The sequence below is a fragment of the Equus quagga genome, chromosome 5, assembly GCF_021613505.1.
Source record: "Equus quagga isolate Etosha38 chromosome 5, UCLA_HA_Equagga_1.0, whole genome shotgun sequence".
In the NCBI taxonomy this organism is placed as follows: domain Eukaryota; kingdom Metazoa; phylum Chordata; class Mammalia; order Perissodactyla; family Equidae; genus Equus; species Equus quagga.
Window position 1 is genome coordinate 113,786,782 of NC_060271.1, and position 21,316 is coordinate 113,808,097.

General features: G+C 49.4%; 1 protein-coding gene across 2 annotated transcripts in view; it reads left to right on the plus strand.

Moving 5' to 3' along the window:
* The window catches only part of GALNT14 (polypeptide N-acetylgalactosaminyltransferase 14), a 206,500-nt gene that overhangs the window by 122,990 nt on the left and 62,194 nt on the right, over positions 1–21,316 (plus strand). For both annotated transcript variants that reach the window (XM_046662679.1, XM_046662680.1), the window contains exon 2: positions 6,027–6,196. In XM_046662679.1, the coding sequence (XP_046518635.1) occupies positions 6,027–6,196 (170 nt within the window). The remainder of the gene's footprint in view (positions 1–6,026; positions 6,197–21,316) is intronic.

A 21,316-nucleotide genomic window follows, 5' to 3' on the forward strand; every position in this document is an offset into this window, starting at 1 on the left:
CTGGCCATTTTTTTATTGTGATTTCATCTTTCGGCAAGCTCTGTGGGAACCCTAAGGGTCTAAATTGGAGATGCTGTCCTCCAGATAGGATTTACACTTGCTCCTGGTGCAAGCCAGGGATAACTGATCTGGGGCCATTTGGTTCTCCTTCTTGGCCTTAATTACAGGAGACTCAGGTTCATTTTCTCCACTTTTGGGGAGATATTTCTCAATGACCTTTACCCTCAGGGCAGCCTCACATTTGTCTTTGCTTACCATTCAGCTATCCCAGCTCTGGTTGTAGCACCCTGTATTTTTTCCTGGCCTTACCCCCTCCTCACATTGAAGATTTTCCTTCTAGAAAGCCCAGCAATTCTTGAAAAAAACACATTTGTTGTTATCTATGCAGGATCTAGTTGTAGTTTAGCATGATGGACCCTATGAGTATCTGGTCTGCCATAGTGCTAGAAGCAGAAGCATCCAGTGGGTGGAAAGCTGGGGCCCTGGGTGTGGTGCTGGGAAGCAGGGGGTGTGGTCCTGGAAGCAGCCTGGATGCATGTAGATGAGAACTCCAGTGTCGCACAGCTGGCCTAGAAATTGGGTCTCTGGGGCTTTGAGACAGACACTTCCCAGCTGTGTGAACTTGGGCAAATCATTTAGCTTCCTGTGCCTCAGTTTCCCCTTTGGAAACTGGGGATACAATTTTCTATTTATCTTAGGTGTCTAAGGGCTAGAAATAATTTGAGGTCCCCTACTTCCCTCTGAGGTTCTGACAAGGGGAGTGTGGGTGGTGAATTTTGTGTGCCCAGTAAATATCAGACATTATCACAGGCACAGCATTCCCACCCAACATCTTCTGTCCAGGAAACCTGGATATAAAAGTTAGACTCTATCGTGAGTAATGTCTCCCTTCTCGTGTCACATGTTGGAAGAGTTTCCAGTGTTTCTTCCTAGATGAACTCCATCTGACTTCAGTTGGTCTTGTTCTACTTGACCCTTTAGTAGATGTTTGGCACTCCTCTGTCAATTCTCCTGAGTTGTAAATCTCATATGATGGTACGAGGGGCTAGAAGACGTGAGAGACACCATAGTTGCCACTAAATATCTGAAAAGTGTGAGAAAGATTAGATTTGTATCAGATAACCCTGGGGATAAAGCCAGACGCTAAAGGGCGATATTACCAAGAGACAGATTCTGGTTCAATATTAGAAGGAGACTTCTAGAAGTCGCAGTCCTTTGAAGCTTGGAGCCAGCTACTTGAGACTTCTGTGTCCCTGGCTGGATCCAGGAGCAATGTCCACTGGACATTATGCTGTTATTTCCACATAACATTATGAATGTTGTGCTGGAATTTCAAACATTGGATGGATAGATGAGTTATATCATCGTTAAACAATGTTATCTCATTTTTTTCAATTCTGACCTTCTCCCGTGTGTTTGCTGAGTACATTCCCACCTTCCTACAGGAATCTGCCTGCAGAGTTCCACCTTCTCTTGCCCTGGCTGTCAGGAACAAGCCTGCTGCTGGGAAGAGAATGACTGCCAGAAGGGAGAATGAAGAGCAGGTGGGGTGACGGTGAAAGTGGGCACAGAAATCCTTTGAGGGAAGAAGATCCCTCAAAAAAGCAGAGAAAGAAGTTGACTGAGAAAAATTAATGGGAAACACATAGTCTTTGAAGATGACCCAAGAAAATGGCACTGAGGCTGTGATAAGGTGTGTCACCTAATGGTTATAAGCATAGGAGCTGGAGCCAGGCTACCTGGATTCAAATCCTGGCTCTACCACGTACTACCTGTGTGACAATTAGCAAGTTACGCAATCTCTCTGTGCCTCGGTTTCCCCGGGTATAAAATGGGAATGGTAGGGCCAGCCCCAGTGCCTAGTGATTAAGTTCAGCATGCTCTGCTTCAGCGGCCCAGGTTCAGTTCCCAGGCACAGACCTACACCACTCGTCAGCAGCCATGCTGTGGTGGTGACCCACTTACAAAATAGAGGAAGATTGGCAACAGATGTTAGCTCAGGGCGAATCTTCCTCAGGAAAAAAAAGAAAATGGGAATGGTAATATTGATGTCTTTATTGTGAGGATTAAATGTAAATATTTATGTTAGGTGCCCCCCAAGGTGTTAGCTGTTTTGTTATAGGGTAAGTCTGACAAGTTCTGTTAAGGATCAGGCGCAGTTCAGAGTAGGATAGAAGATTTATCAAGGAACAGAGATTTTCTTAAATCTGGTGAAAAGAAGAGAATTAGGACAATGAAAGAGATTTAGTAGTACCAAGCTGGGGAAAATAAGGGAGGGAGGGAAAAAACATCAGTGGGAAATAGAGGCAGCTTCAAAACCTAACAGAAGGGGAAACTTCACCCATGATTCCTGAGCCAAATAACCAGCTTGAAACTGGAGTGAGAGAAAACAGGCCAGGAAAGGATGGAGGGAAGAGAATTCAAGATTTCTCATGGAAGCATGGTGGGAGGAAAGAAATTAAGCAAACTTAACAGATGTGCTTTTGAGCTTTCATCTTTGGTGCCAGATTATTTAAGCACTGGGCTGGGCCAGGAGTTTGGCTGACTTACTCAGATATTTTCTGTTTAAAAGATTGTCTTTGTTTTCTGTTTGTGGCATGGTACTTATTGTTTGAAACACACTCACTCTAGATTGAAGAAACTCTGGTCAGAAAGTGAGGCGGGGGCTAGGAAAGTTTGGGGAGGTGAAAGTGCATGTTCTGAATGAAGCGTTCCCGGATCTTCACATGAGCCAGGAAGCCAGGAATCCAAAGCCTGGGTCCAACATACAGTGCTCTGGACCCTTAGAGGCTGGACATGGGGACTCGTGAGTGGAAGAGCTTGGAAGCCAACTCCAAATTAGTTCTGAACGCATCCGGCAGTCAGTGACCCTTCAGAAATCCTGGGAGGGACATAGCCACTCAATTCAGGGGCAAGCAGGGCAAGAGTGCCTGGCCCTTCCTGTGGGCATGTCCCTCACTCCTCTCCTCAGGGGGGTCTTTGCACACTCATCCTCAGCAGAGGAGACGCCCCTTGTTTCTGTCCCACGTAGGGCAGAGCAGACCATGGCACTGGGAGGCTCTGAGAGGATCCCTTCGGTGATCCCATCTCTTACTAGCTGTCGCACATGGGCAAGCCATCTAACCTAAGCCACACCCTTCCCTGTACAAATGGGGTTGCGTGTGGATCCTACGACAATATGTGCAAGCTGCTTTGTGAAATAGAAATTGCTATTCACATGGTAGTGCTAGTATTTTAAACACAGCGTCATCATTATTTAATACATCCAGCTATGATAGAGAGGCAAGCTCCCGGTGCTGGGAGTTCATCCCCGTGGATCTCAGTGCAGCAGAGTGTGAACCAGCTCTGTGCACATGACCATCTCAGGGAGCCATCCCCTCCAAGGATGCCCTCCGCTGACTGTTCACATGGTTTCTCTCGCCAGCCTGGCTGCGGCTCTGGCTCTAGGCTTTCTGGAGTCCTGCATCCCACTGAGTTCTCATGCACCATCTCCAGGGAGGCAGATCCTGCCAGGGAGGCCAGGGATGCTTAACTACCCTTTAGGCTGGTGATTGCCAGGCCAAGCAGGTCACCCCACCTCATGCCCTCTTGGCCCTGTGCCCTGTCTGGTGTAACTAGAGAGTAGGGGCTTGGGATGAGGCCAAGGGATTGGTTACCTGCCCTCTCACCAGCCCCTGTGCCTCTCCACAGGTGACTGCCCCTCCACCTGCTTCTCTAGTGATGGCTGGACCCAGCGGGCCTCAGCTCAGGCTTCTCTTCCCAGGAGATTAGATTACTGAGGTCACATCTCAATTAGTCTCCTTGCGGCAGCTCTCTTCCCTCCACTCCCTCCTACACTTGTGGCCAGAGACATTTTCCCGATGACCTGCTTTGTACAGACTCACCTGCATTCTGGAGTCCTCTTTCATTCATGCTCTCTTACAGTCCACACTCTGGCCTCCCCATCTGTGAGCTACCCATTTCCTGAACAGATTCTCCTCTTCCAGCCTTCCTACCTCTTATCTGGATTTTCAGGACACGCGTATTTCCCCTCCCAGTCTCCCCTTAAGCAAAGTAAAATCCCTGCTCATCCTTCAGCTCTAACTCATTTGACCCTTCTTCCAGGAAGCTGCTCCCATTTCCTTCACTCCTCTGTTAGAGGTGTTGTGAGTATCTTCACATGTCTCTCTGCAACACGGCAGTCCCCTCAAGGGCGGGGACCTTCCGTCTCCACATCTCCCCTCTGTAGCACAGAGCACTGTAGGGCTCCCAACTTATTTAGAGAATTGCAATGAATTAAATTGGAAATGAGCCAGCAGGAGATGGCTCACGGCCCCATGACCCTTTCCTGGAGAATGGGATGTCAGGGTCACCCTGCCGTGATCTTCTAAGCACAGGTGACAGCTGTCAGGCTGTGATGTTGTACAGCACTGGCTGGGAGTTTCACACCCCCACCCATATTCCCCCTGTGTAGCAGCAGTATCACAGGACATTAATAAAATCAATTATTGAATAAAAATCGCTGGTTTCCAAAGCTTCATTTTGTGCTATTAGCAGGAGAATGCTGTTTCAAAAGGAGATAAGAGAGAGAGAGAGAGAGAGAGAGAGAGATCAATTACCAGATAAGATCGAATGGTGCCTGAGACAAATGTGCACACTGGCAAGCGGCCCCTTTTACCTTACCTTGCCTCTGTGGGCTGAGCACCCGCACTGCTGTCTGCAGGGCCTGCTCTGTGCCTTCCTGTGAGGTTCCCTAAGAGCAGAAGGGCATCCTGATCAGTGATGGGATGGGTGGTAACCAGGCAGCTTTAGATACTTGCAAAGCGACTAGGGTCAGTAACACATGGATGAGCATGTCATCCTTGGTGACAATGCCAGCCCCAGGGCCCCAGCCCTCACATTCCAGGTCAGAGCCGGGTCAATAGGTTCTTCCCAGAGATGCAGTGTTCTTTTGGCTTTGATGAACCTAAAAGGTCTGAGCTTTCTTGGAGACAGACTGGCTCTCCCCTAGGAAGACAGTGCTCGCATCCACTAGGCCATGGCCATGAATGGAAGCATCCAGCTTGCTGAGCCCCTGAAGTCCGCACCTCCTGCTGGCTGTGTGGAGAGTGTTGGCTGTGGAGCTGGCGTGGGTGGGCAGATGAGGCAGCCTGGGCTCTGGGCATCCCCTCCCTGTGTACATCCTTTCACCTTCTTTGCTGTGGGAATGCATTGGAGGGCCCCAGAGACTGAGCTCTGCTCTGGGTTCTGCCACTGTCCACCCGTGCAACCTCAGACAAGTCAGTAACCTTTCTGAAACCTTGTCTTCCCAACTCAGCACAGAGGGTTTAGGGAGGATGAATTGAGACCATGAATACAGAAACCACCTTGTATGCTCTAAAGTGCTGTCTCCACATGTGGTGAGGGTTATCACTTGCTCCCCCATTGATGCTTCTTAATAATTGCAGATTCCTTGGTTGGGGGAAGAAAGGAACACACTGGATGTCTGTCTAGTGGGCAGCACACCATTATAGATGGATCGCCCACTTCGTGATGCTGCCTTCCTATGGCAGAGGAAGGAATGACAGTCATTGTGTACCTACTATGCTACTGTGCTGGCACTTTTCCTCCGGCTGTTCTCAAATTACCCTGGAGAGGTGGCCTCTGGGTGGGGATGCTAGAATACAAGTCCTGGCCCTGCCACTTCCTAATTGTGGGATCTTGAGCAAGGTACTTAGACTAGTGAAACTGTGTCCTTGTCTGCATAATGGGAATGTGAGCAATATCCCTCTCATAGAACTACTGTAAGAGTGACACGAGGTCACGTGAGGAAAGGTCCCAGCACAGCACCTGGAATACAGTGTGCAGTAAAGTGGTGGCTGCCTTGATTGCCCTTGTTCTGTTTGTTTTTATTGTTGCCGATGGTTTTATTGACATCCTACCTCTGTGTCCACCTTTGAGCTAAACCATACCATAATAAGGCTGGTCTCTGCGGTTACACCAACAGACAGAGGGGTCTAATGGAGGGCCAGGAGCCATTCTCACAGACTTCCTGTTTGTTCACACAGATTTCAGAGCCTGACTGGGATGACCAGTGGGACCAGTTTGATGAGCGGCGGTATCTGAATGCCAAAAAGTGGCGCGTTGGCGATGATCCCTATAAGCTGTATGCTTTCAACCAGCGGGAGAGCGAGCGGATCTCCAGCAATCGGGCTGTCCCTGATACTCGCCATTTAAGGTACTTTCTCCTTCTCCGTTACTCCTTTCCCCTCCCTGCTGTCATGACAGATCAACAGCAGGCTTGATGCATGCAGTGCCCAGTGCCAAGAACTGGGGCAGGTAAACCATTTGTTGCCAGTTGGATGCTAAAGGGTTTATGATGTGGTAATTTACCCTGTCTGTGCTGCATTTTGCTGTGAGCCATCCCAGAGTGCCCCCGTGGAGAGGGTGCGAGGCCTCCTTCACCTGCACCTTGCCCCGCTCACCCACTGGTCACCCTGGGTGACATCTGCCAAGGAATCATGGAGCACTAAAAACCCAACAGCCAGAGCCTGTTTGTCCCTGGCAGATTCCCATGGCCTGGCCTGGTTTTCAAACTGAAGGAGGGCAGGAGGGACAGACCCCTGGGAGGTCAGATTGGTAGTCTCTTCTGTTACTGGGAGAGGTCCTTGATCTGACAGCCCAGGCATATTTTGCCACATGAGAAGAGAAGCCAGAGGGGCCTCTTCTCTTGCCATTGGGTCCGCTGTCAGCTTCACAGCAGCCCATTCTGTTGCGCCGCTGTTCTGCCACACAGCCTCTGTCCTGCCATCCCCTTGGTGAGGCCACACCTGCAGGTGGGTTGTAGAGACCAGGCCTGGCACAATGTAGAAAGCTTTGCTTCACAGCAAAAACAGTCTTTGTGAAGGCACTTTTTTAATTACAAATCCTTCCTAGAGTCATGCCAGCCCTTCACTTCCTGGTGAGGCCTGAGTAGTAAGCAGGTGAGCCTCAACCCCAGCTCCTCCCTCCTGGCCTGCTAGCCTCCAACCTTGGAGGCCCAGGTGTGCCAAAGGCCCATGAGGATGCGTGCCTGTCTACATCAGGAAGTGGACTTTGCACCACACCGAAGTAGTGGGCTGGCTTGCTTGGGGCTTGAAGGCTGTAGGACTGGTGTTCACTTCTTAGCTTTCTATATTAGTTTCCATCCATGGGCACCAAATTGTGGATGTTGGGGAGCAGGGTAGTAAGAATTTTCATGACTCATGAGGCTGGTCAATCTGGTGTTGCTTAAGTTGGCAATATGTGAAGGCTGGTGGACTCAGTTTCCCCACCTAGGCTGTACAGCTCAGAAACCTTGGCTTATACAGCATGTGTCTCATGAAGGGGCTGGAGTCCTGGTTTCCCTGTGGATAAAGCTAGGGCGATGGGCTAGATGATATCTGTGGCTTCTTCTAACTCTGACAGTCTGCAAACTTAACTGTCCCCTCAAGGTACCCACAGGACTCTTCCTTAGCAGCAGGGCCTGGAGGTCCCCTACACCCAGAGACCCAGGGGACAGCCTATACCTAGAACACTCCCTGCTGCTAGCCTGTAAGCTTTCTAAAGTCGGAGTCTTGCATTATTCCTATTAAAATTCTCCTGCACTTATCCTGGTCCTTGGCACCTGGTAGAACTTTATTTAGATGTTGGGTGATTTTATTTCCCTGAGCAGAGACTCCATATAGGAGAACAGGGAAGAGGGAGGAGGCAGAGGCTCAGAAGCCCCACTGGGTCTCGGGCAGGTGGTCCCTCCCTTGTCCTGAGTCTAGTTACTGAGGTCGTCCAGAGGGACAGAGGACATCTCCTGGCCAGGAAAGGAGCTGGTGCATCTGGGTAAGAGCTCTCAGAGAGACGCCTCTGAATGCTCCCGCCTGCAGAAGGGAGGCCTTGGGGAATTCACTGAGCAGGCAGGGATACCCTGAGCAGCACTAATTGTGTGCATCCTATTCTATGATCTGAGAGGCAGAAATGAAAGAGGTTTACAAGGGCCGATATATACGATGGTCGCGGATAAAGAACTGAGCCTGTCCCCAAGGATCCAAGTTCACCAGGTCCAGTTCCAGGCTCTGCACCTAGCCCAGTGTGTTCCATCTGTTAAGTAAGCGTGATCTGCTGGGATTGCAGCAAGCAGGGAAGAGAGGATTTAGACGGAATCCAGACACCCTTTGGGAAGAAAAAAAGGAAAAGTGTGTCAGCCATATGTCTGCCTCAGGGCCTCAACATTGCCCTGTGGGAGCTAGGATTGTGTTACTCAGAGAATTTCAGGTTTATGGATCCTAATCTGAATGAACAGGAAGGGGAAAGGACAGGGGATTGAGACTGAGGGCAAGCACATGAGACCAGGTAGCCATGACAGGGGGATTAAGCACCTACTATGTGCAAAGCCCCAGGTCAGCAGTGAGAAGCCACCAATCGAATCAACCATCTCCAGGCTGAGTTTGGTACAGGGCTGATCCTGTGACCATATCGCCCTTGTAGTAATGAGAGTTCCAGAGACCGCCAGCAAGGCCCAGTATTCTTCTCTCAAATAGTCCCCTACAGGATCTCCTACTTCCAGCCCTTGCCTCCCAGGGAATCTCTGTCCATGAAGTTGAAGTCACCAACTAAGTCCCTTAATCCTCTGATTCCAGCCTCCCGGCTATATCCTGACATCATCCTGATGCAACGCCTGGGGCTTGCCTGCCTGGCTGACAGAGCCCTGGGACCCATTCTTGGGCCCTGCCTGCCCAGCGCCGACCAACTGGGCTGCTGGTGACCTACATGCTGTAGACCACGGAATCTCCACAAGGACCGACATTTTGGCCTGGATAATTCTTTGTGGTGGGGCTGTCCTGTGCACTGTAGGATGTTTAGCAGCCTCTCTGGCCTCTACCCACTAGATGCCAGTAGCCCCCTCCACATTGTAGCTAAAAATGTCTCCAGACTTTGCCAAATGTCCCCTGCGGGACAAAATTGTAATGAGAACCCTGCTGTAAAGCAAGCCCCCTGTTACCCAGGTTCTCAAGGGTGAAACATAAACATGCGTTCCCACTCCTAGCAACAGGACAAGGCCAAGTCCTCCTGTAAGGGGGAATCAAGCAGAAGTCAGTGCAGCCCAGGGGTTAAGGGTATAGCCTCTGGGACCGGATCACCTGCCTCCACTCCTGGCTATGCTGCTCACTAGTTGAGCGAAGTCACCATTTCCTGGATTCTCTGAACTGTAGTCTCCTCTTCTGAAAAATCAGGATACAAATAACAATAATGATACCTACCTAATGCAGCCTTTGTGAGGATCAAATAAAATATATGTAAAGTACTTCCCTACGCCATAGTAAATTGTCCAAAAATGTCCATTGTTATTATTACGGGGTAATAATATGGCCAGGCTGACACTGCAGAGCCTGGAATAGAAGGGGAGGACTCTCCTGAGAAAACTAAAGATGCTCAAACAAAAGATGCAGCTAAACACCAGTATGAGGAAGGGGCATTAGGAAGATCACTAAGTTGTCAGGAGTAGTGCTGGGGCAGGCAGGAACAGTGGTGGGTTTCAAGGTTAAGTTCGATGCTAGAAAAGTGAGCATGGTAGATTCCAACCCCTATGGACGTGGAGTGTGTTGCATGAGGATGAACCTCAGCAGTTCTCAGTCCAGCCATCCCGGAAGAATCACTTGGGGAGCTTTTTAAAAATGTTGATACCCAGACTCTGACCAGCTGAAGTATCTCTTTTCTGAGCTCCCCAGTTGATTCTAACAAGCAGCCAGGATTAAGAACTGCTGCTCTAGGTAAGTGTTTTTCAAACTTAAATAGGCAGTCAAATCATCTGAGGATCTGGTTAACCTCTGATTCAGCCTGAGATTCTGATTTCTAACAAGCTACCAAGTGAGGCTGATACCGCCCAGCCAGGGATCCCTCTTTGAACAGCAAGTGCTTGGAACAACGGTTCTCAAAGTGTGGTTCCCCAAACCTCAGACCAGCAGCACCATCCTCACTTGGGAACTTGTTTGAAATGCAGATTCTGAAGCTTCAACCCCGAACTACTGAATCAGGGACACTGGGGGTGGGAGCCAGCGGTCTGTGTCTTGACAAGCACTATAGGTGATTCTGATGCCCGCTCAAGTTTGAAAACCACAGGGCATCAGCATGCACTTGCAGCTTGCTTTTGTGGACTAGATGAAGCCCACAGTGGGGTGGCCCAGCAGAAGGCCTCAGGGCTTAAGTAGAAAGTAGAGGCCCTGGAATAAGGCCAGCTTCCTGCCTACATGCTGTACGCTCTCCCTCTGTTCAGGTGACAGGACTTCTGTCTCAGGCCCTGTGGAAACTTTTGGCTTCTCTGGCTCATCCCTGCCCCTCCCTCTTCTCCCAGTTCCTTCAACCACAGGATCTATATGCTGCCATCCTGCTGGCAGTCGGAATCACTTTAACCAAGAATCTCCTACTGCAGGACCACTCCTTTACCGGTGGCCACGCCCCATGCTGAACTCCTGGTTCCCTTGTGGGACCCGACCCCACTGATGCAGGCTTCGTCCCCTGGTCCACCTTTATGTGCCCCTGATGCCTTGCAGCTAAGGTTCAGCTAGTTATGGCACCACCTGACCTCTAGGGGGAGCAGTCTTTGATGGTGTCTACTACAGTGCCTGGTGTGTGGTAGGAATTCAGTAAACGCTGTTGAACAAATGAAAGAAAATGTAAGACTGGAAAGACAGTTGACTACTCTCTTCCATCTGCCTTATGTGCAAAGAGGAAAAGAGGAGCTGGAAGAAGCCCCCTTTTCGTTATCTTTCCATCCTCAGGGGCTTCAGATGAGGGGTCAGGAGAACATCCTCAGTTAAAGGAAAAAGGCGTTTTCCCTTAAAGAGTTCTCATTACTGAAAAGAGAAGAGACAGCATGTGGGAGGGGTCTGCGCTTATTAAATTTGCTTCCAATTTTCTCACCACCGTAATTGGATTCTGATTTATAGGAGGCGTTTGGACAGTGCCTGAGACAGAGAACTATTAGCCAAGCATTAGAGCAAGCGCTGCCGAGAGGGCGGGCATGGGTGAATGGCTTAGGGATCCAGACGTGCCGCAGGTGCGTGAGGAGGGAGACAGGAGGAGGCCTGTGGAAGTGTTCACCCAGCAGGCCGATAGAAATGCCAAATGCGCTGGCAGTGTGGAACCCCTGACAAGCAAGTCATAGTGTGGTGTCACATGATAGAAGAAAACCCAGAGAGGACGGGGGCTTAATTTCCCTGTTTGGAACAGCATAGAGTCACCGTTTTTCTTTTGGTCCTTTGCCCGATGGAGCTGACGGTGTTTTGAGAGACAGCCGGGTTTACTTGGAGTGTGGGATAAGTGCGAAAGGAGTAAGAGAAATAAGGCTGAGCCCGGCTTTGAACTCCGCTTTCCCAGGCTTATGGGGTCCATGGCAGTGAGTGATGCCCACAGCCAGGATGGTTTGCAAGGAGAGTGTGTACAGTTTCAAATGGATCCCCTGCTCATTCACCTTTAGGGGTTGACAACCTTCGCGTGCCCACCCCGCCCCTTCCATAACGTTTGACATTTTCACAATCTTGAGAGTGAAACCTGCTGCCATTTACACGTCTTTACTGCAGCTCAGTCTCCTCATTCCTGGTTCAGACCCTGTGAGAGGAATGGGGACGAGGTAACCAACAATGGCCTTCTGCACGTCCCTGCTCCTCTCTCGGTTTTGTTTTCTCCTCTGTAGTTAGGCTAGATAACCTTGAAGCCTTATCACTCCGTGACTTGCCACTCAATTGTAGAGCAGTTCATTCTTCCGTGGTTGGTCTTCTCGCTCCAGATATATACACAGGTATACACTCCACTCTCCACCCAGCCTCAGTGTGGACAGAACATTGCCCTTGCATCGGGGCATCCTAGTCCCAAATTTTCCCCCTAAGGCCCACAGTTCTGTGGACACCCATGAAAGCTGTAATTTCCAGGGCGCTGCCTAGGTCCCGTGGGGTCACAAGGATGAATAAGACGTGGCACCTGTCTCAGGGGGTGGGGGTTGTGTGCCATCAATAACTATTTCATTGTAAGGAAGAGACAGCGTCTAGCTGGAATGAGTCTGAGATTTCCCAGGGGAGTTCTGCTGATTATAAAGCATTGACTAGTCTAACAAACAGTCCTCATTTTCCAGTTGTCCCACCCCCACCGCTGTCACCACACGCCGATGACAACAGCTGGATTTGCCATCATCCAAGTAGCACATAAAACGTCTGGCAGACAAGAAGCCATTAAATGGAGGCACACCCCTCAAGAAGAGGGGAATACTTTGATAAAGCAAATGTATATTTCGCTGTTGTGTTGCCTAGCAATACTTACTATGGGGTTGCTTTGACTGCAGGGGAGCAGGTGGCAGGGTGGACTGTGGCCGTGAGCTGTGGGCTGGAAGGAGTGAGAGCTGGGAAGCCTCATTAGGTCACCTCCTCCTGAGCCAGCTGGGTTCGATTGTTCCCCTCGGCATATTCTCCCGGCCTTTGTCCAGTGCAGTGCTAAATGGTTCAAACAGTGGGATGCCCATCGCTTGCCTGGAGGGAAAATTCCACACTTCAATACATCTCACCAGGAAGACGTTTTTCCTTTGCTCCTTTTCATCCTGGGAAATGAAGGGGCAGTGGCCCAGTCTTGGATCGCATTTCTCCCTCCTTGTATTTACTCGGTTGGAATGGCTGCCAAACATCATCATCATTTCTCCCCTTGTACTCGTCACTTAGCAGTAATAGGATAAAAATCTTTACGGCTGGAACAGCTAAGCATAAAAAATGTTCATATTCCCTCAGAGTCAAGGCTATTCCACTAGCTCAGCACAGAGTTGGTGATTCCACTTCAAGGTGGAGGGGAGGGGAGGGGAAACCCATCACAGACACTTAGCTTTTGCAAACAAGCTCTCCCCATCTGCTTTGGTCTGGTCCCTCCTGTGCACCATTTTTCAATACAGGAGTTTGTGAGCCTGTTGACAGTGGCTCTGAGCGCACTTCACTCCAGAGCATCTCAGAGTTCAGGGAGCTTTGAAGGGAACAGCAGGACGACTTTCCAAACATCCCGGAAGTAGCTCTGTGGGAGAACTATGTCTGCTACCCTGGGCAGCTCTTTGAGTCCCTGCTACAGGGCCTCAGAATGGGTTCTCCCCAGGGTGAGATGGGAAGAAAGACCATAGAGGATGGCCAGGATTCCTTCCTCTCCTGGTCCCCTGATCCCTTGCATACTGCCCTTCCCACCACAGAAATAACATATTTCAATTAGCTAATGGAGTCAATAGTTTCTTCTGGTGTTCTGTCACTGAAGTCAAATTCTAAGGGGCAGGTAACCCAGGAAGAACCTTGTGTGGCTGTGAAAGGTACTAAATGGTCTTATTCTGAGAGAAGATTTCCCTTCTTCCTCTCTGAGTTTACCTCTTTTTATTTTTTGTCTTTTATTTTTTGGTGAGGAAGATTGGCCCTGAGCTAACATCTGTGCCAATCTGCCTCTATTTTTGTATGTGGGACGCCATCACAGCATGGCTGATGAGTGGCGTGTAGGTCCGCACCCAGGATCCAAACCCGTGAACCCTGGGCCACTGAAGCTCAGCACGTGAACTTAATCACTGTGCCACCAGGCTGGGCCCCTGAATTTGCCTCTTTTATTATGCTTTGCCGGAGGAATGAGGTGATGGAGAGAGATGTGGAAAGAGACGGAGAAGTGTCTTCAGTGCCCAGGATGGGAAACTGATTTGGAATTAAATATTTGCCATGAAAAATTCATCCTGCAAAGTGTTGAGTGCAAGACAATTAGAAAGGAAAATTTCAGTAAACGAGCCATCCAAAAGCTTGCTCTCATGGAACTTAGATGCCCCAAGTGAGCAAACCCCCAGCTGGGTGACTGGGAACTGCCTTAGTGCCCTCCACAGGCCACCAGTGCCTTCTCATCTGTGGGTCACTCCCCATAGGAAGAATGATCCCTTAAGCTCGCTTTGAAAATAAGCCCTGGCCCATGCACTCAGGGCCAGTAACACCAAGGGGAAGGTGGTATCATTTCTCTCTCCTCTAAATTAACTTTAAAAAAAAATTGTTTTGGGGTGTGCACCTTTAAGAAGGCAGAAGGCTGAGGAGGAGCCCTGGGTTTGCACTCTGCCTTCCCAGGTCTTCTCTTCAGTGCTATGGGGAGCGCTGGGACGGCTGGAGCTCTAGGAGGAGGAGAAGGCCCCCCTGAGTTTGACTGCGGTCCTTGCCTATTGCATGGGCTGTATGGAATCCTTTGAGTTCTGTGGCTTTTGAAATATCCCTGCAAGACCAAAATATGCCCCCAAACCAGAATCTCTCTTCATCTTTTCCTAAATAAACTTTGTATCAAAGTATCACATACATGCAGAAATGTTCACACTTCAGACGTGCTGCTTGAAGAAATTTCCAAAGAGGACATGCCCTTCTTCTGCATCCAGGACTGTGATCAAAGACGAGACCCTCAGTTTGCCAACAGCCACCCTGGTGCCCCCGCCCCGCCTCCCCACCATGAGGAACACTGTCTGAACTTCAAATGCCGCAGACTAGCATTGCTTGTTTTTGAACTTCATAAAAATGGAATTACACAGTATGTCTTCTGATGTGTCTGGCTTCCCTCAAAGATATGTGCATGAGGTACAGCCACATTTTGCAAGACACAGTTCATGCAATCTCATTGCTGCATAGTATTCCCTTGTATGAATATATTACAATTTGTATATCTATTCTACTATTCATGCTCACTTGGGGTTTTTCCAGTATGGGATTCTTATAGACAGAACTCCTATGATTAATCTGGTATTTCTCTTTTGGTGAACTCGCATGTGTTTCTGTAGGGCATATCCCTGGAAGCTTTTGTCGATACTGTCAAACATCTAAGGAAGTGGTTTGTGAAAATTAATAAAAGAAACCTTAGCTAAATTGGAGTTGGGAAGGCCTGTAGGGGCAGCTCTCATGCACTATCATACGTCATCAGTTACACTAAACAGGAAGAGATGGTTGCTGGCATCTTGGACGGGAAGTAAAACTACTTTACTACTGAAGGAAGATTTCTCTCCCCACCTGGCAACAGCCCAGCCAATGGGAAACACCGCAGCTCAGCCAATGAGAAGCTGTTGCTGCCGTGAACTGTTACTAACCCCCAATGGATTTCCCCTGTTCCCCCCTTTTCTCTATAAAAGCAGCTCCCCTTCTTTGTTTGCTGGATTTGCCTATGGTTTACCATAGCACGCACATCCCAAATTGCAGGGGTTTTTTGGCTATTCCCAAATAAACTCATTTTGAGATAAAATAACAGGCAAATTTGCTTTTTAAGTTGACAGGATATACCAGTTTTCACCCCCACCAGCAGTGTATCAGAGTTCTAGTTGCTCCATATCTTTGTTACCATCACATGCTGTTGTCTGCCTTTTTCACTCTAGCCTTTCTGGAAGCTGAGTCCTGCTATTTATTCTATTTATTGTGCTTTAAATTTGCCTTTTCCCACTGATCTATGGAATGGAGCACCTTTTCTTATGTTTGTTGGCCACCTGATCAAGCGTTTTGTCTCTTCTCTATTCATCTTTCTGTGCCCTTTACCCAAGAACCAAACATGAAGCCTGGTTCTTAGTCCTTCCTCAATTACCTGCTCCCCTTCTGATTAGTTTTTGGCATTTTGTCCCATATCTCAAGGTAGCATGTTAAAATCCGGGGAAAACAACTGGACTGAGTGTGAGAAGACCTGGGTCCTTATCCCCTAGCCCTTCAGCTGTTTGGGTGTCCATTTCCCCGCGTGTAAGAAGTGAGAAGTAGCTCAGAGATGGTTGTTAAGGTCACTTTCAGCTCTGTGTGCTGGTTGAAAATACTTCTGCCGGTAAGAAGGTGTGGGAACTCACTAGGAACTGAATCAGATTGGAGGCTATTTCCAGATGCACGACTCCCTCCGGCTCAGCTGCATCTCCCCTCCCCCTCAGACCCAGATTAATCTTTCCCCTCAGACTCTTCCCTTCCTCCCAGGACTCCAGGGCCTGCAGAACCATTAGTGCTGTCCCTTTGTGCACTGCCTTGTCCATCTCCCTGCACTGGCCTCCCCCACCCCCTCATGCCATCTACTCAGTGTAGGTTGCCAGACCTCCTCCCAGCTTGAGATCCAAATGTCAGCTGGTTTGACACCGTCTTTGCACTTCTCTGAAGGCCCCAGGATCTATTAAACACAACAACAGCAGAGCTGTTTGCTCCTGGAGTTGGCACATCACGTGGATGGCAGCTTGACTCCAAAGTGGTCACCTGCCCACATTTTTCAGCCTAGAATAAGGGGTTGGAACCCAGAGCATTGTGTTGGGTTACCATTTCCCCCAGTGCTTTACAGAGCCATTGGCGTGGTGTGCTGTAGTGCACGTGCCTCTAATGCCAGAGATAAACGGGGCGAGCAGAACAGGCTTAAGGAAACCCAAGGAGGCTCGGGCTCCGGGAGCGGTTCCTAAATAAATGGATGAAGCTTGCAGGAAGTCCTGAGAATAAGAATAATCACACCTCATATTTATATGAGACTTTACAAAGTGCTCTCACATCCCTTTCGCACGACATCCTCGGTGGCCCTTTGGGTGAAGGGGTCATTGTCATTTCACAGGGGTGGAAACTGAGGCCCAGGCAAGGTAACGGGTTGACTAAGTGGCAGGGCTAAGTCTCCTAGCCCTCATCAGGGAATTATTTAAACTCCCAGAGCCTCAGTTTCCTCATCTGTAAAATGGGGATAATAATGGTACCCAGCGTTGCTGTGAGGGTGAGCAAATCTGTCATCCATGTCAAATGCTGAGTACAGTCTTTAACTAGTCAGCACTCGTGACTATTAGCTGTGGTGATGAGCAGTCAAACCGGCGTTAGTGTCAGGACCAGCATTAGTGCGCAGGCCCTGTGATATTTCCACTGCTCCGCAGCTGTGAGTAAAAGCAGGTCGGAGAGGCAGGGCAGAGAGCGGGACAGCTCCAAAGGAGGAGAAAGGGGTGACGTGAATGAGTTTGGACAGTCCTGGCTCAGCGCCCTGCCCCCCACCTCTGAGTTGGGGTACGCTCCAAGAGCAAGGTGGCACGGGGGTGGAGGGGGCGCGGGCAGGGAAGTTCTGCAGAGAGCTTCCTGCCTCAGCCTTGGCTCGCGGCGCCCGATGCTTAACTCGCCTGAATGTCAAACTTACTTTAAAAACTGGAACGCAAAATAAGCAATGAGGCAATTTCCATGCCACGTCTGGTGAAATTTGTACTTTTAAAATACTGAGGATAGAAGCCAAGGCCGGCAGAGGGAGTGATTTAAGGGCCGGGGGCCAGAAAGTACAAAATGTGTTTGACAAGAGATGAAAAGAGCAGAGAGGAGATGACAGCTGTGGGTGGGAGAAGCTGTGGAAAGGAAGCCGCCCATGCCGGCCGCGGTGACAGACAGTAGGATGGAGCGATGCGAGCAACCGGCCCCGAGGGAGGCTAGAAAACGAACTGAAGAATGTGTGATGTGACAGAAGAAGGGCTCTGCTGGGGACCTGGGGTCACATAGCCAGCGGGGTTCCCTCTGGGATAGCAAGGGTCATGATCAGCAAGTGACCCTCATGGTTATCCTTGGTGTCCCTGATGCAACGAGGGGAGCCCCTTATATGTGACTGAACCTTATCGTGTCTGGTCTACTCTCATGTCTGCCCTCCCCTGACCCTCATGATGACCCTGAAGCTAGCCAGAGCGGGCACCATTACATCCATTCTCTTGCTTCCCTGCTTCACCGTGTCTCTCCTCCTTGATTCATCATATGGACACATCATTTAGTCCTTACCCCAAGCCTCACTGAGCCTGCCTGAACCACCTCTCAAGACAGCAAGCACTCACTTTGTTCCCACCTGTTCAGTATTGGGGCAGGCCCCACTGTTTACCCTTTGACCCAAGACCAAATCCTTGGAGTTCTCCTCCTCTCCTACTCTCATTTTGTTGAATCTGCCTCCTACAGAGCCCTTGATCCCTGACTTTGCTGCCATGCTCGGCTGCTCTGCCCTCTTACCTGGGCGACTTCAGTAGCCCCCAGCTGCCCTGCCCTCCTACTTGGCTCTGGCCCCACACCAGTCCATCCTCCACATCTCCTCCCAGAGAGCTTTCCAAATGCAGACACATCGCTCCTCATCTACCCCTTCAGTGCCACCAGCTCACTCCTGCCCTGAAGGCGTGTCCACCCCAGCCAGGCCTGGGGCTTGCAGCTGCCTGACTGCACATGCAATGAGGGTTCATGCTTCCTCATCTTTGTTGCTCTCTCTGCTCAGGACACTCTTTTATCTTTCAGGAATCCAGGTTGGAGGGGGTGGTCACCTCTCCAGGAAGACATCTTGTGTTTGACATCTTACACATCTCAGGCTAAGTTCGGCAACTGCTCTTCATTCCCATGCTTACCTGTGAGCCGCACCCATTACCCTGAGTTGCAAGCATCAGTTTGCCTTCTGTCTCCCCTCAGAGACCTTGAGCAATTTGGGGCAGGTGCGCTGACTGATCTTTGTATCTCCCTCCAGAGCCTAGCACAATATCTGGCACTCAGGCTCTTCATCAGCGTCAGTGGAAGGAACAGAGACTCAAAAGAGCACCTCACTGGATTCATTCTCAAACTGTCTACTGAAAACATCAGGGTTTGGGAGTGCAGGCGTGGGAATGAATCCTCAGAACACAGGGAGAAAATCAAATCATGGGAAATTTAAAACCACCTTCACTCAACAAAGAATTCTCCGTGTTCGCACATAAATCCAGGACCATAATCAGCCAACATTTATTGATCGAACTATTCCCCTGACATGTGGTAGGCACCTTATATATGTTTCCTCAGTTAAGCCTCACAACAACCTTGCTATGATCCTGGTTTTCAAGATGAGGAAATTGACTCCAGTCGGTTGAGTAACTTGCCCAAAGGAACATAAAGTAGAAAAGTGGCCCCTGCCCACAGAGAAGACGGGGCCATGCAGCCATGCATAAACAGCATGGGAGCCCTTGAGAAGTGCAACAGAGGAAGCTGACAGGGGCTTGAATATTGCACAACAGTTACAATTTAGGCAGCCCTAGCGAAGAAGACGGCAGAATGAGGGAGGTGTCTGGAGGTTGTGGTGCAGGGCACAGCTGAGGGAGGTGAGTGGACGGGGTTAGCCAGACCAGAGGCCCAGGCAAGGGAGCTGTGGGGCAGGGCTGGAGGGTTAACATGATGAGAGAGGCCCTGGGATGCAGTCAAGGTTTAGCTGTAGGTAACTACTGTAGGTAGGGAGAGTTATATGTGTGAAGTAGTGTGTTAGGAAGATTAAGTGGAAGGGGAACGATGAGATGGAGCCGGGGTCTGCAGGCGAGAACCATCAGGAGGCCATTGCAAGGGTGTGGGCCAGGCTTGGGCAGATGGGAGCAAGAATAGAAAGAGGGATGGAGGCAGAATTTGGTGCAGGACTGACTCAGGGATGGATTGACTGGCTAGGAGGGTGCAGGAAGGGGTGCGAAGCCTTTGCTTTTTACCTCCCCATCTCAGACCATCCAGAGGGGCACATCATTGTGAGTCCCCTGCGAAGAAGAGGTGTTGGACACTCGGCCCTCAACCAGACCATTCCTGACCTCAGTGTGCTGAGTCTGGCTACATCCCTGGAGTCACTAGGCTACGGGTCTTATCTCAGCTGCTTCAACTTAAGGAACTTTTCCCCTTTTAAGTAAAAGGAGGGAATGTCTCTTCTCTGATCCTTCAGCTGGAAACTGAGAAATATCAGGAAATAGCTCAGGGAATATCAAGAGGAGACATCATTCCTTAGCAGGTGAGGGACAGCCTAGACTTATGATTTTCCATCTTTCTAGAACTTTCCAGCATGCAGCCTTCAAGACCAAAGATAGAGAGAAAGGCCAATATGAAATCAAGGTTTGAGAGCCCGTGAATCGGATGACCATCAAAGGGCATTTTGTGGAGCATGTGAGAGCACAGAGTTGGAAGCCAGACCTTCTGGTTTTACATCGAGGCTCTCCTGCTTACTGACCATGACCTCACAGTCTCCTCCACAACAAGAGAGGAAGAATCACCCGCCTCCAAGAATTATTGTGCAGATTTAAAGCTCTGGGAAGAATACCTGAGACATAGTGAGGGTTCAGTAAATGTTATCTGTTGTTACTATTGTGTAACGTGATTCAAGCAGAGCTAAAATAAGACTTGAAGGGGCCTTAGTCCCAGACAGTGAGGAATCTTTTTCAGGAAACATTTCAAAAATAAGCCTTGGCCCACCTCCACACTTCCTGGTCCCAGCTACACTCTGCCATTTGCCTTTTGAGAACACTCCCCCCTGTTCACGCGTACCCACACACTCACACGAGCACACACGCACACATGCACGCACACAGCTGCCATCTGGGTGGTGCTTGGTACCAACTAGCACAGATCCTGGCAGCGTCCCAAGAGAAGTCTCTTTGCAGCCTCCGGAGAGCTGCTGATCTTCCTGGAGAGAAGGCACTGCCACCTCCCCATGGTTGCCACCAAACCTCAGCATCCCACTCACTCCAAAGGGGCTGGTCAGTGTGAAAATGAGACCACCAAAATTAGTGGTCTGGAAAAGCAAAGGGGCCCTGGTGCTGAGTGGAGCAATGGTCATTTCTAGGGAGTCTAAATGCAGCCAGAGGGGTCTGCATTCTCCAGGTCAGGAAAGCCCAGGTTGCACGGGACAGCACAGGCAGCAGAAGGGCAGGAGGAGATCTGGGACCAGAGACTGGAAAAACCAAACCGACTCCTTAGCATCAGCAGCACCAAGAACAGAGTTGGGGCTTCTGGTTCCAGAGCCAAGAGTGGACACATCCTGTCCTTTGTGTTTAATGTCCATGCTGCCAGCAGAGGGTGGTCAGACACAGGCTCCTCCTCCCGTAGGGGAACAAACCCTTGAACTGTAGTCTCCGATGTCAGTTAGTGAACTTGTGCAGATGTGATCCATGGAGTTGGGGGAGAGGGGAGACCATGAAGGAGATTTTCTTAAAGCTAAATTTTACAATTTAAAGGGCTTTTAATTATTCTGAGATTGGGGCCTTTTCTGGTATTTAAACACCCTTTTATGAAAAAAAAAATGATGCTAGATGATGGGATTTTTTAAATATATTCTTTCCTGCAAAATAAAATGTTGCAAACCTAATAATAGTCTCTATAATTTATGTTGTTTTATTTTACTCATACAAAAGAATTCAACATCTAGAAACCATTGTCTGACACTAATGTTGAAATTTTAAATTGGATTATATACATGCCACAGCTCAGTGATGACCTAGGACAGCGGTGTCCAACAGAAAGAGATGTGAGCCACAGATGTAATTTAAAATTTTCTAACTGTCACATTTTAAAAAGTAAAAGAAACAACTGGAATTAATTTTAATAATATATTTTATTTA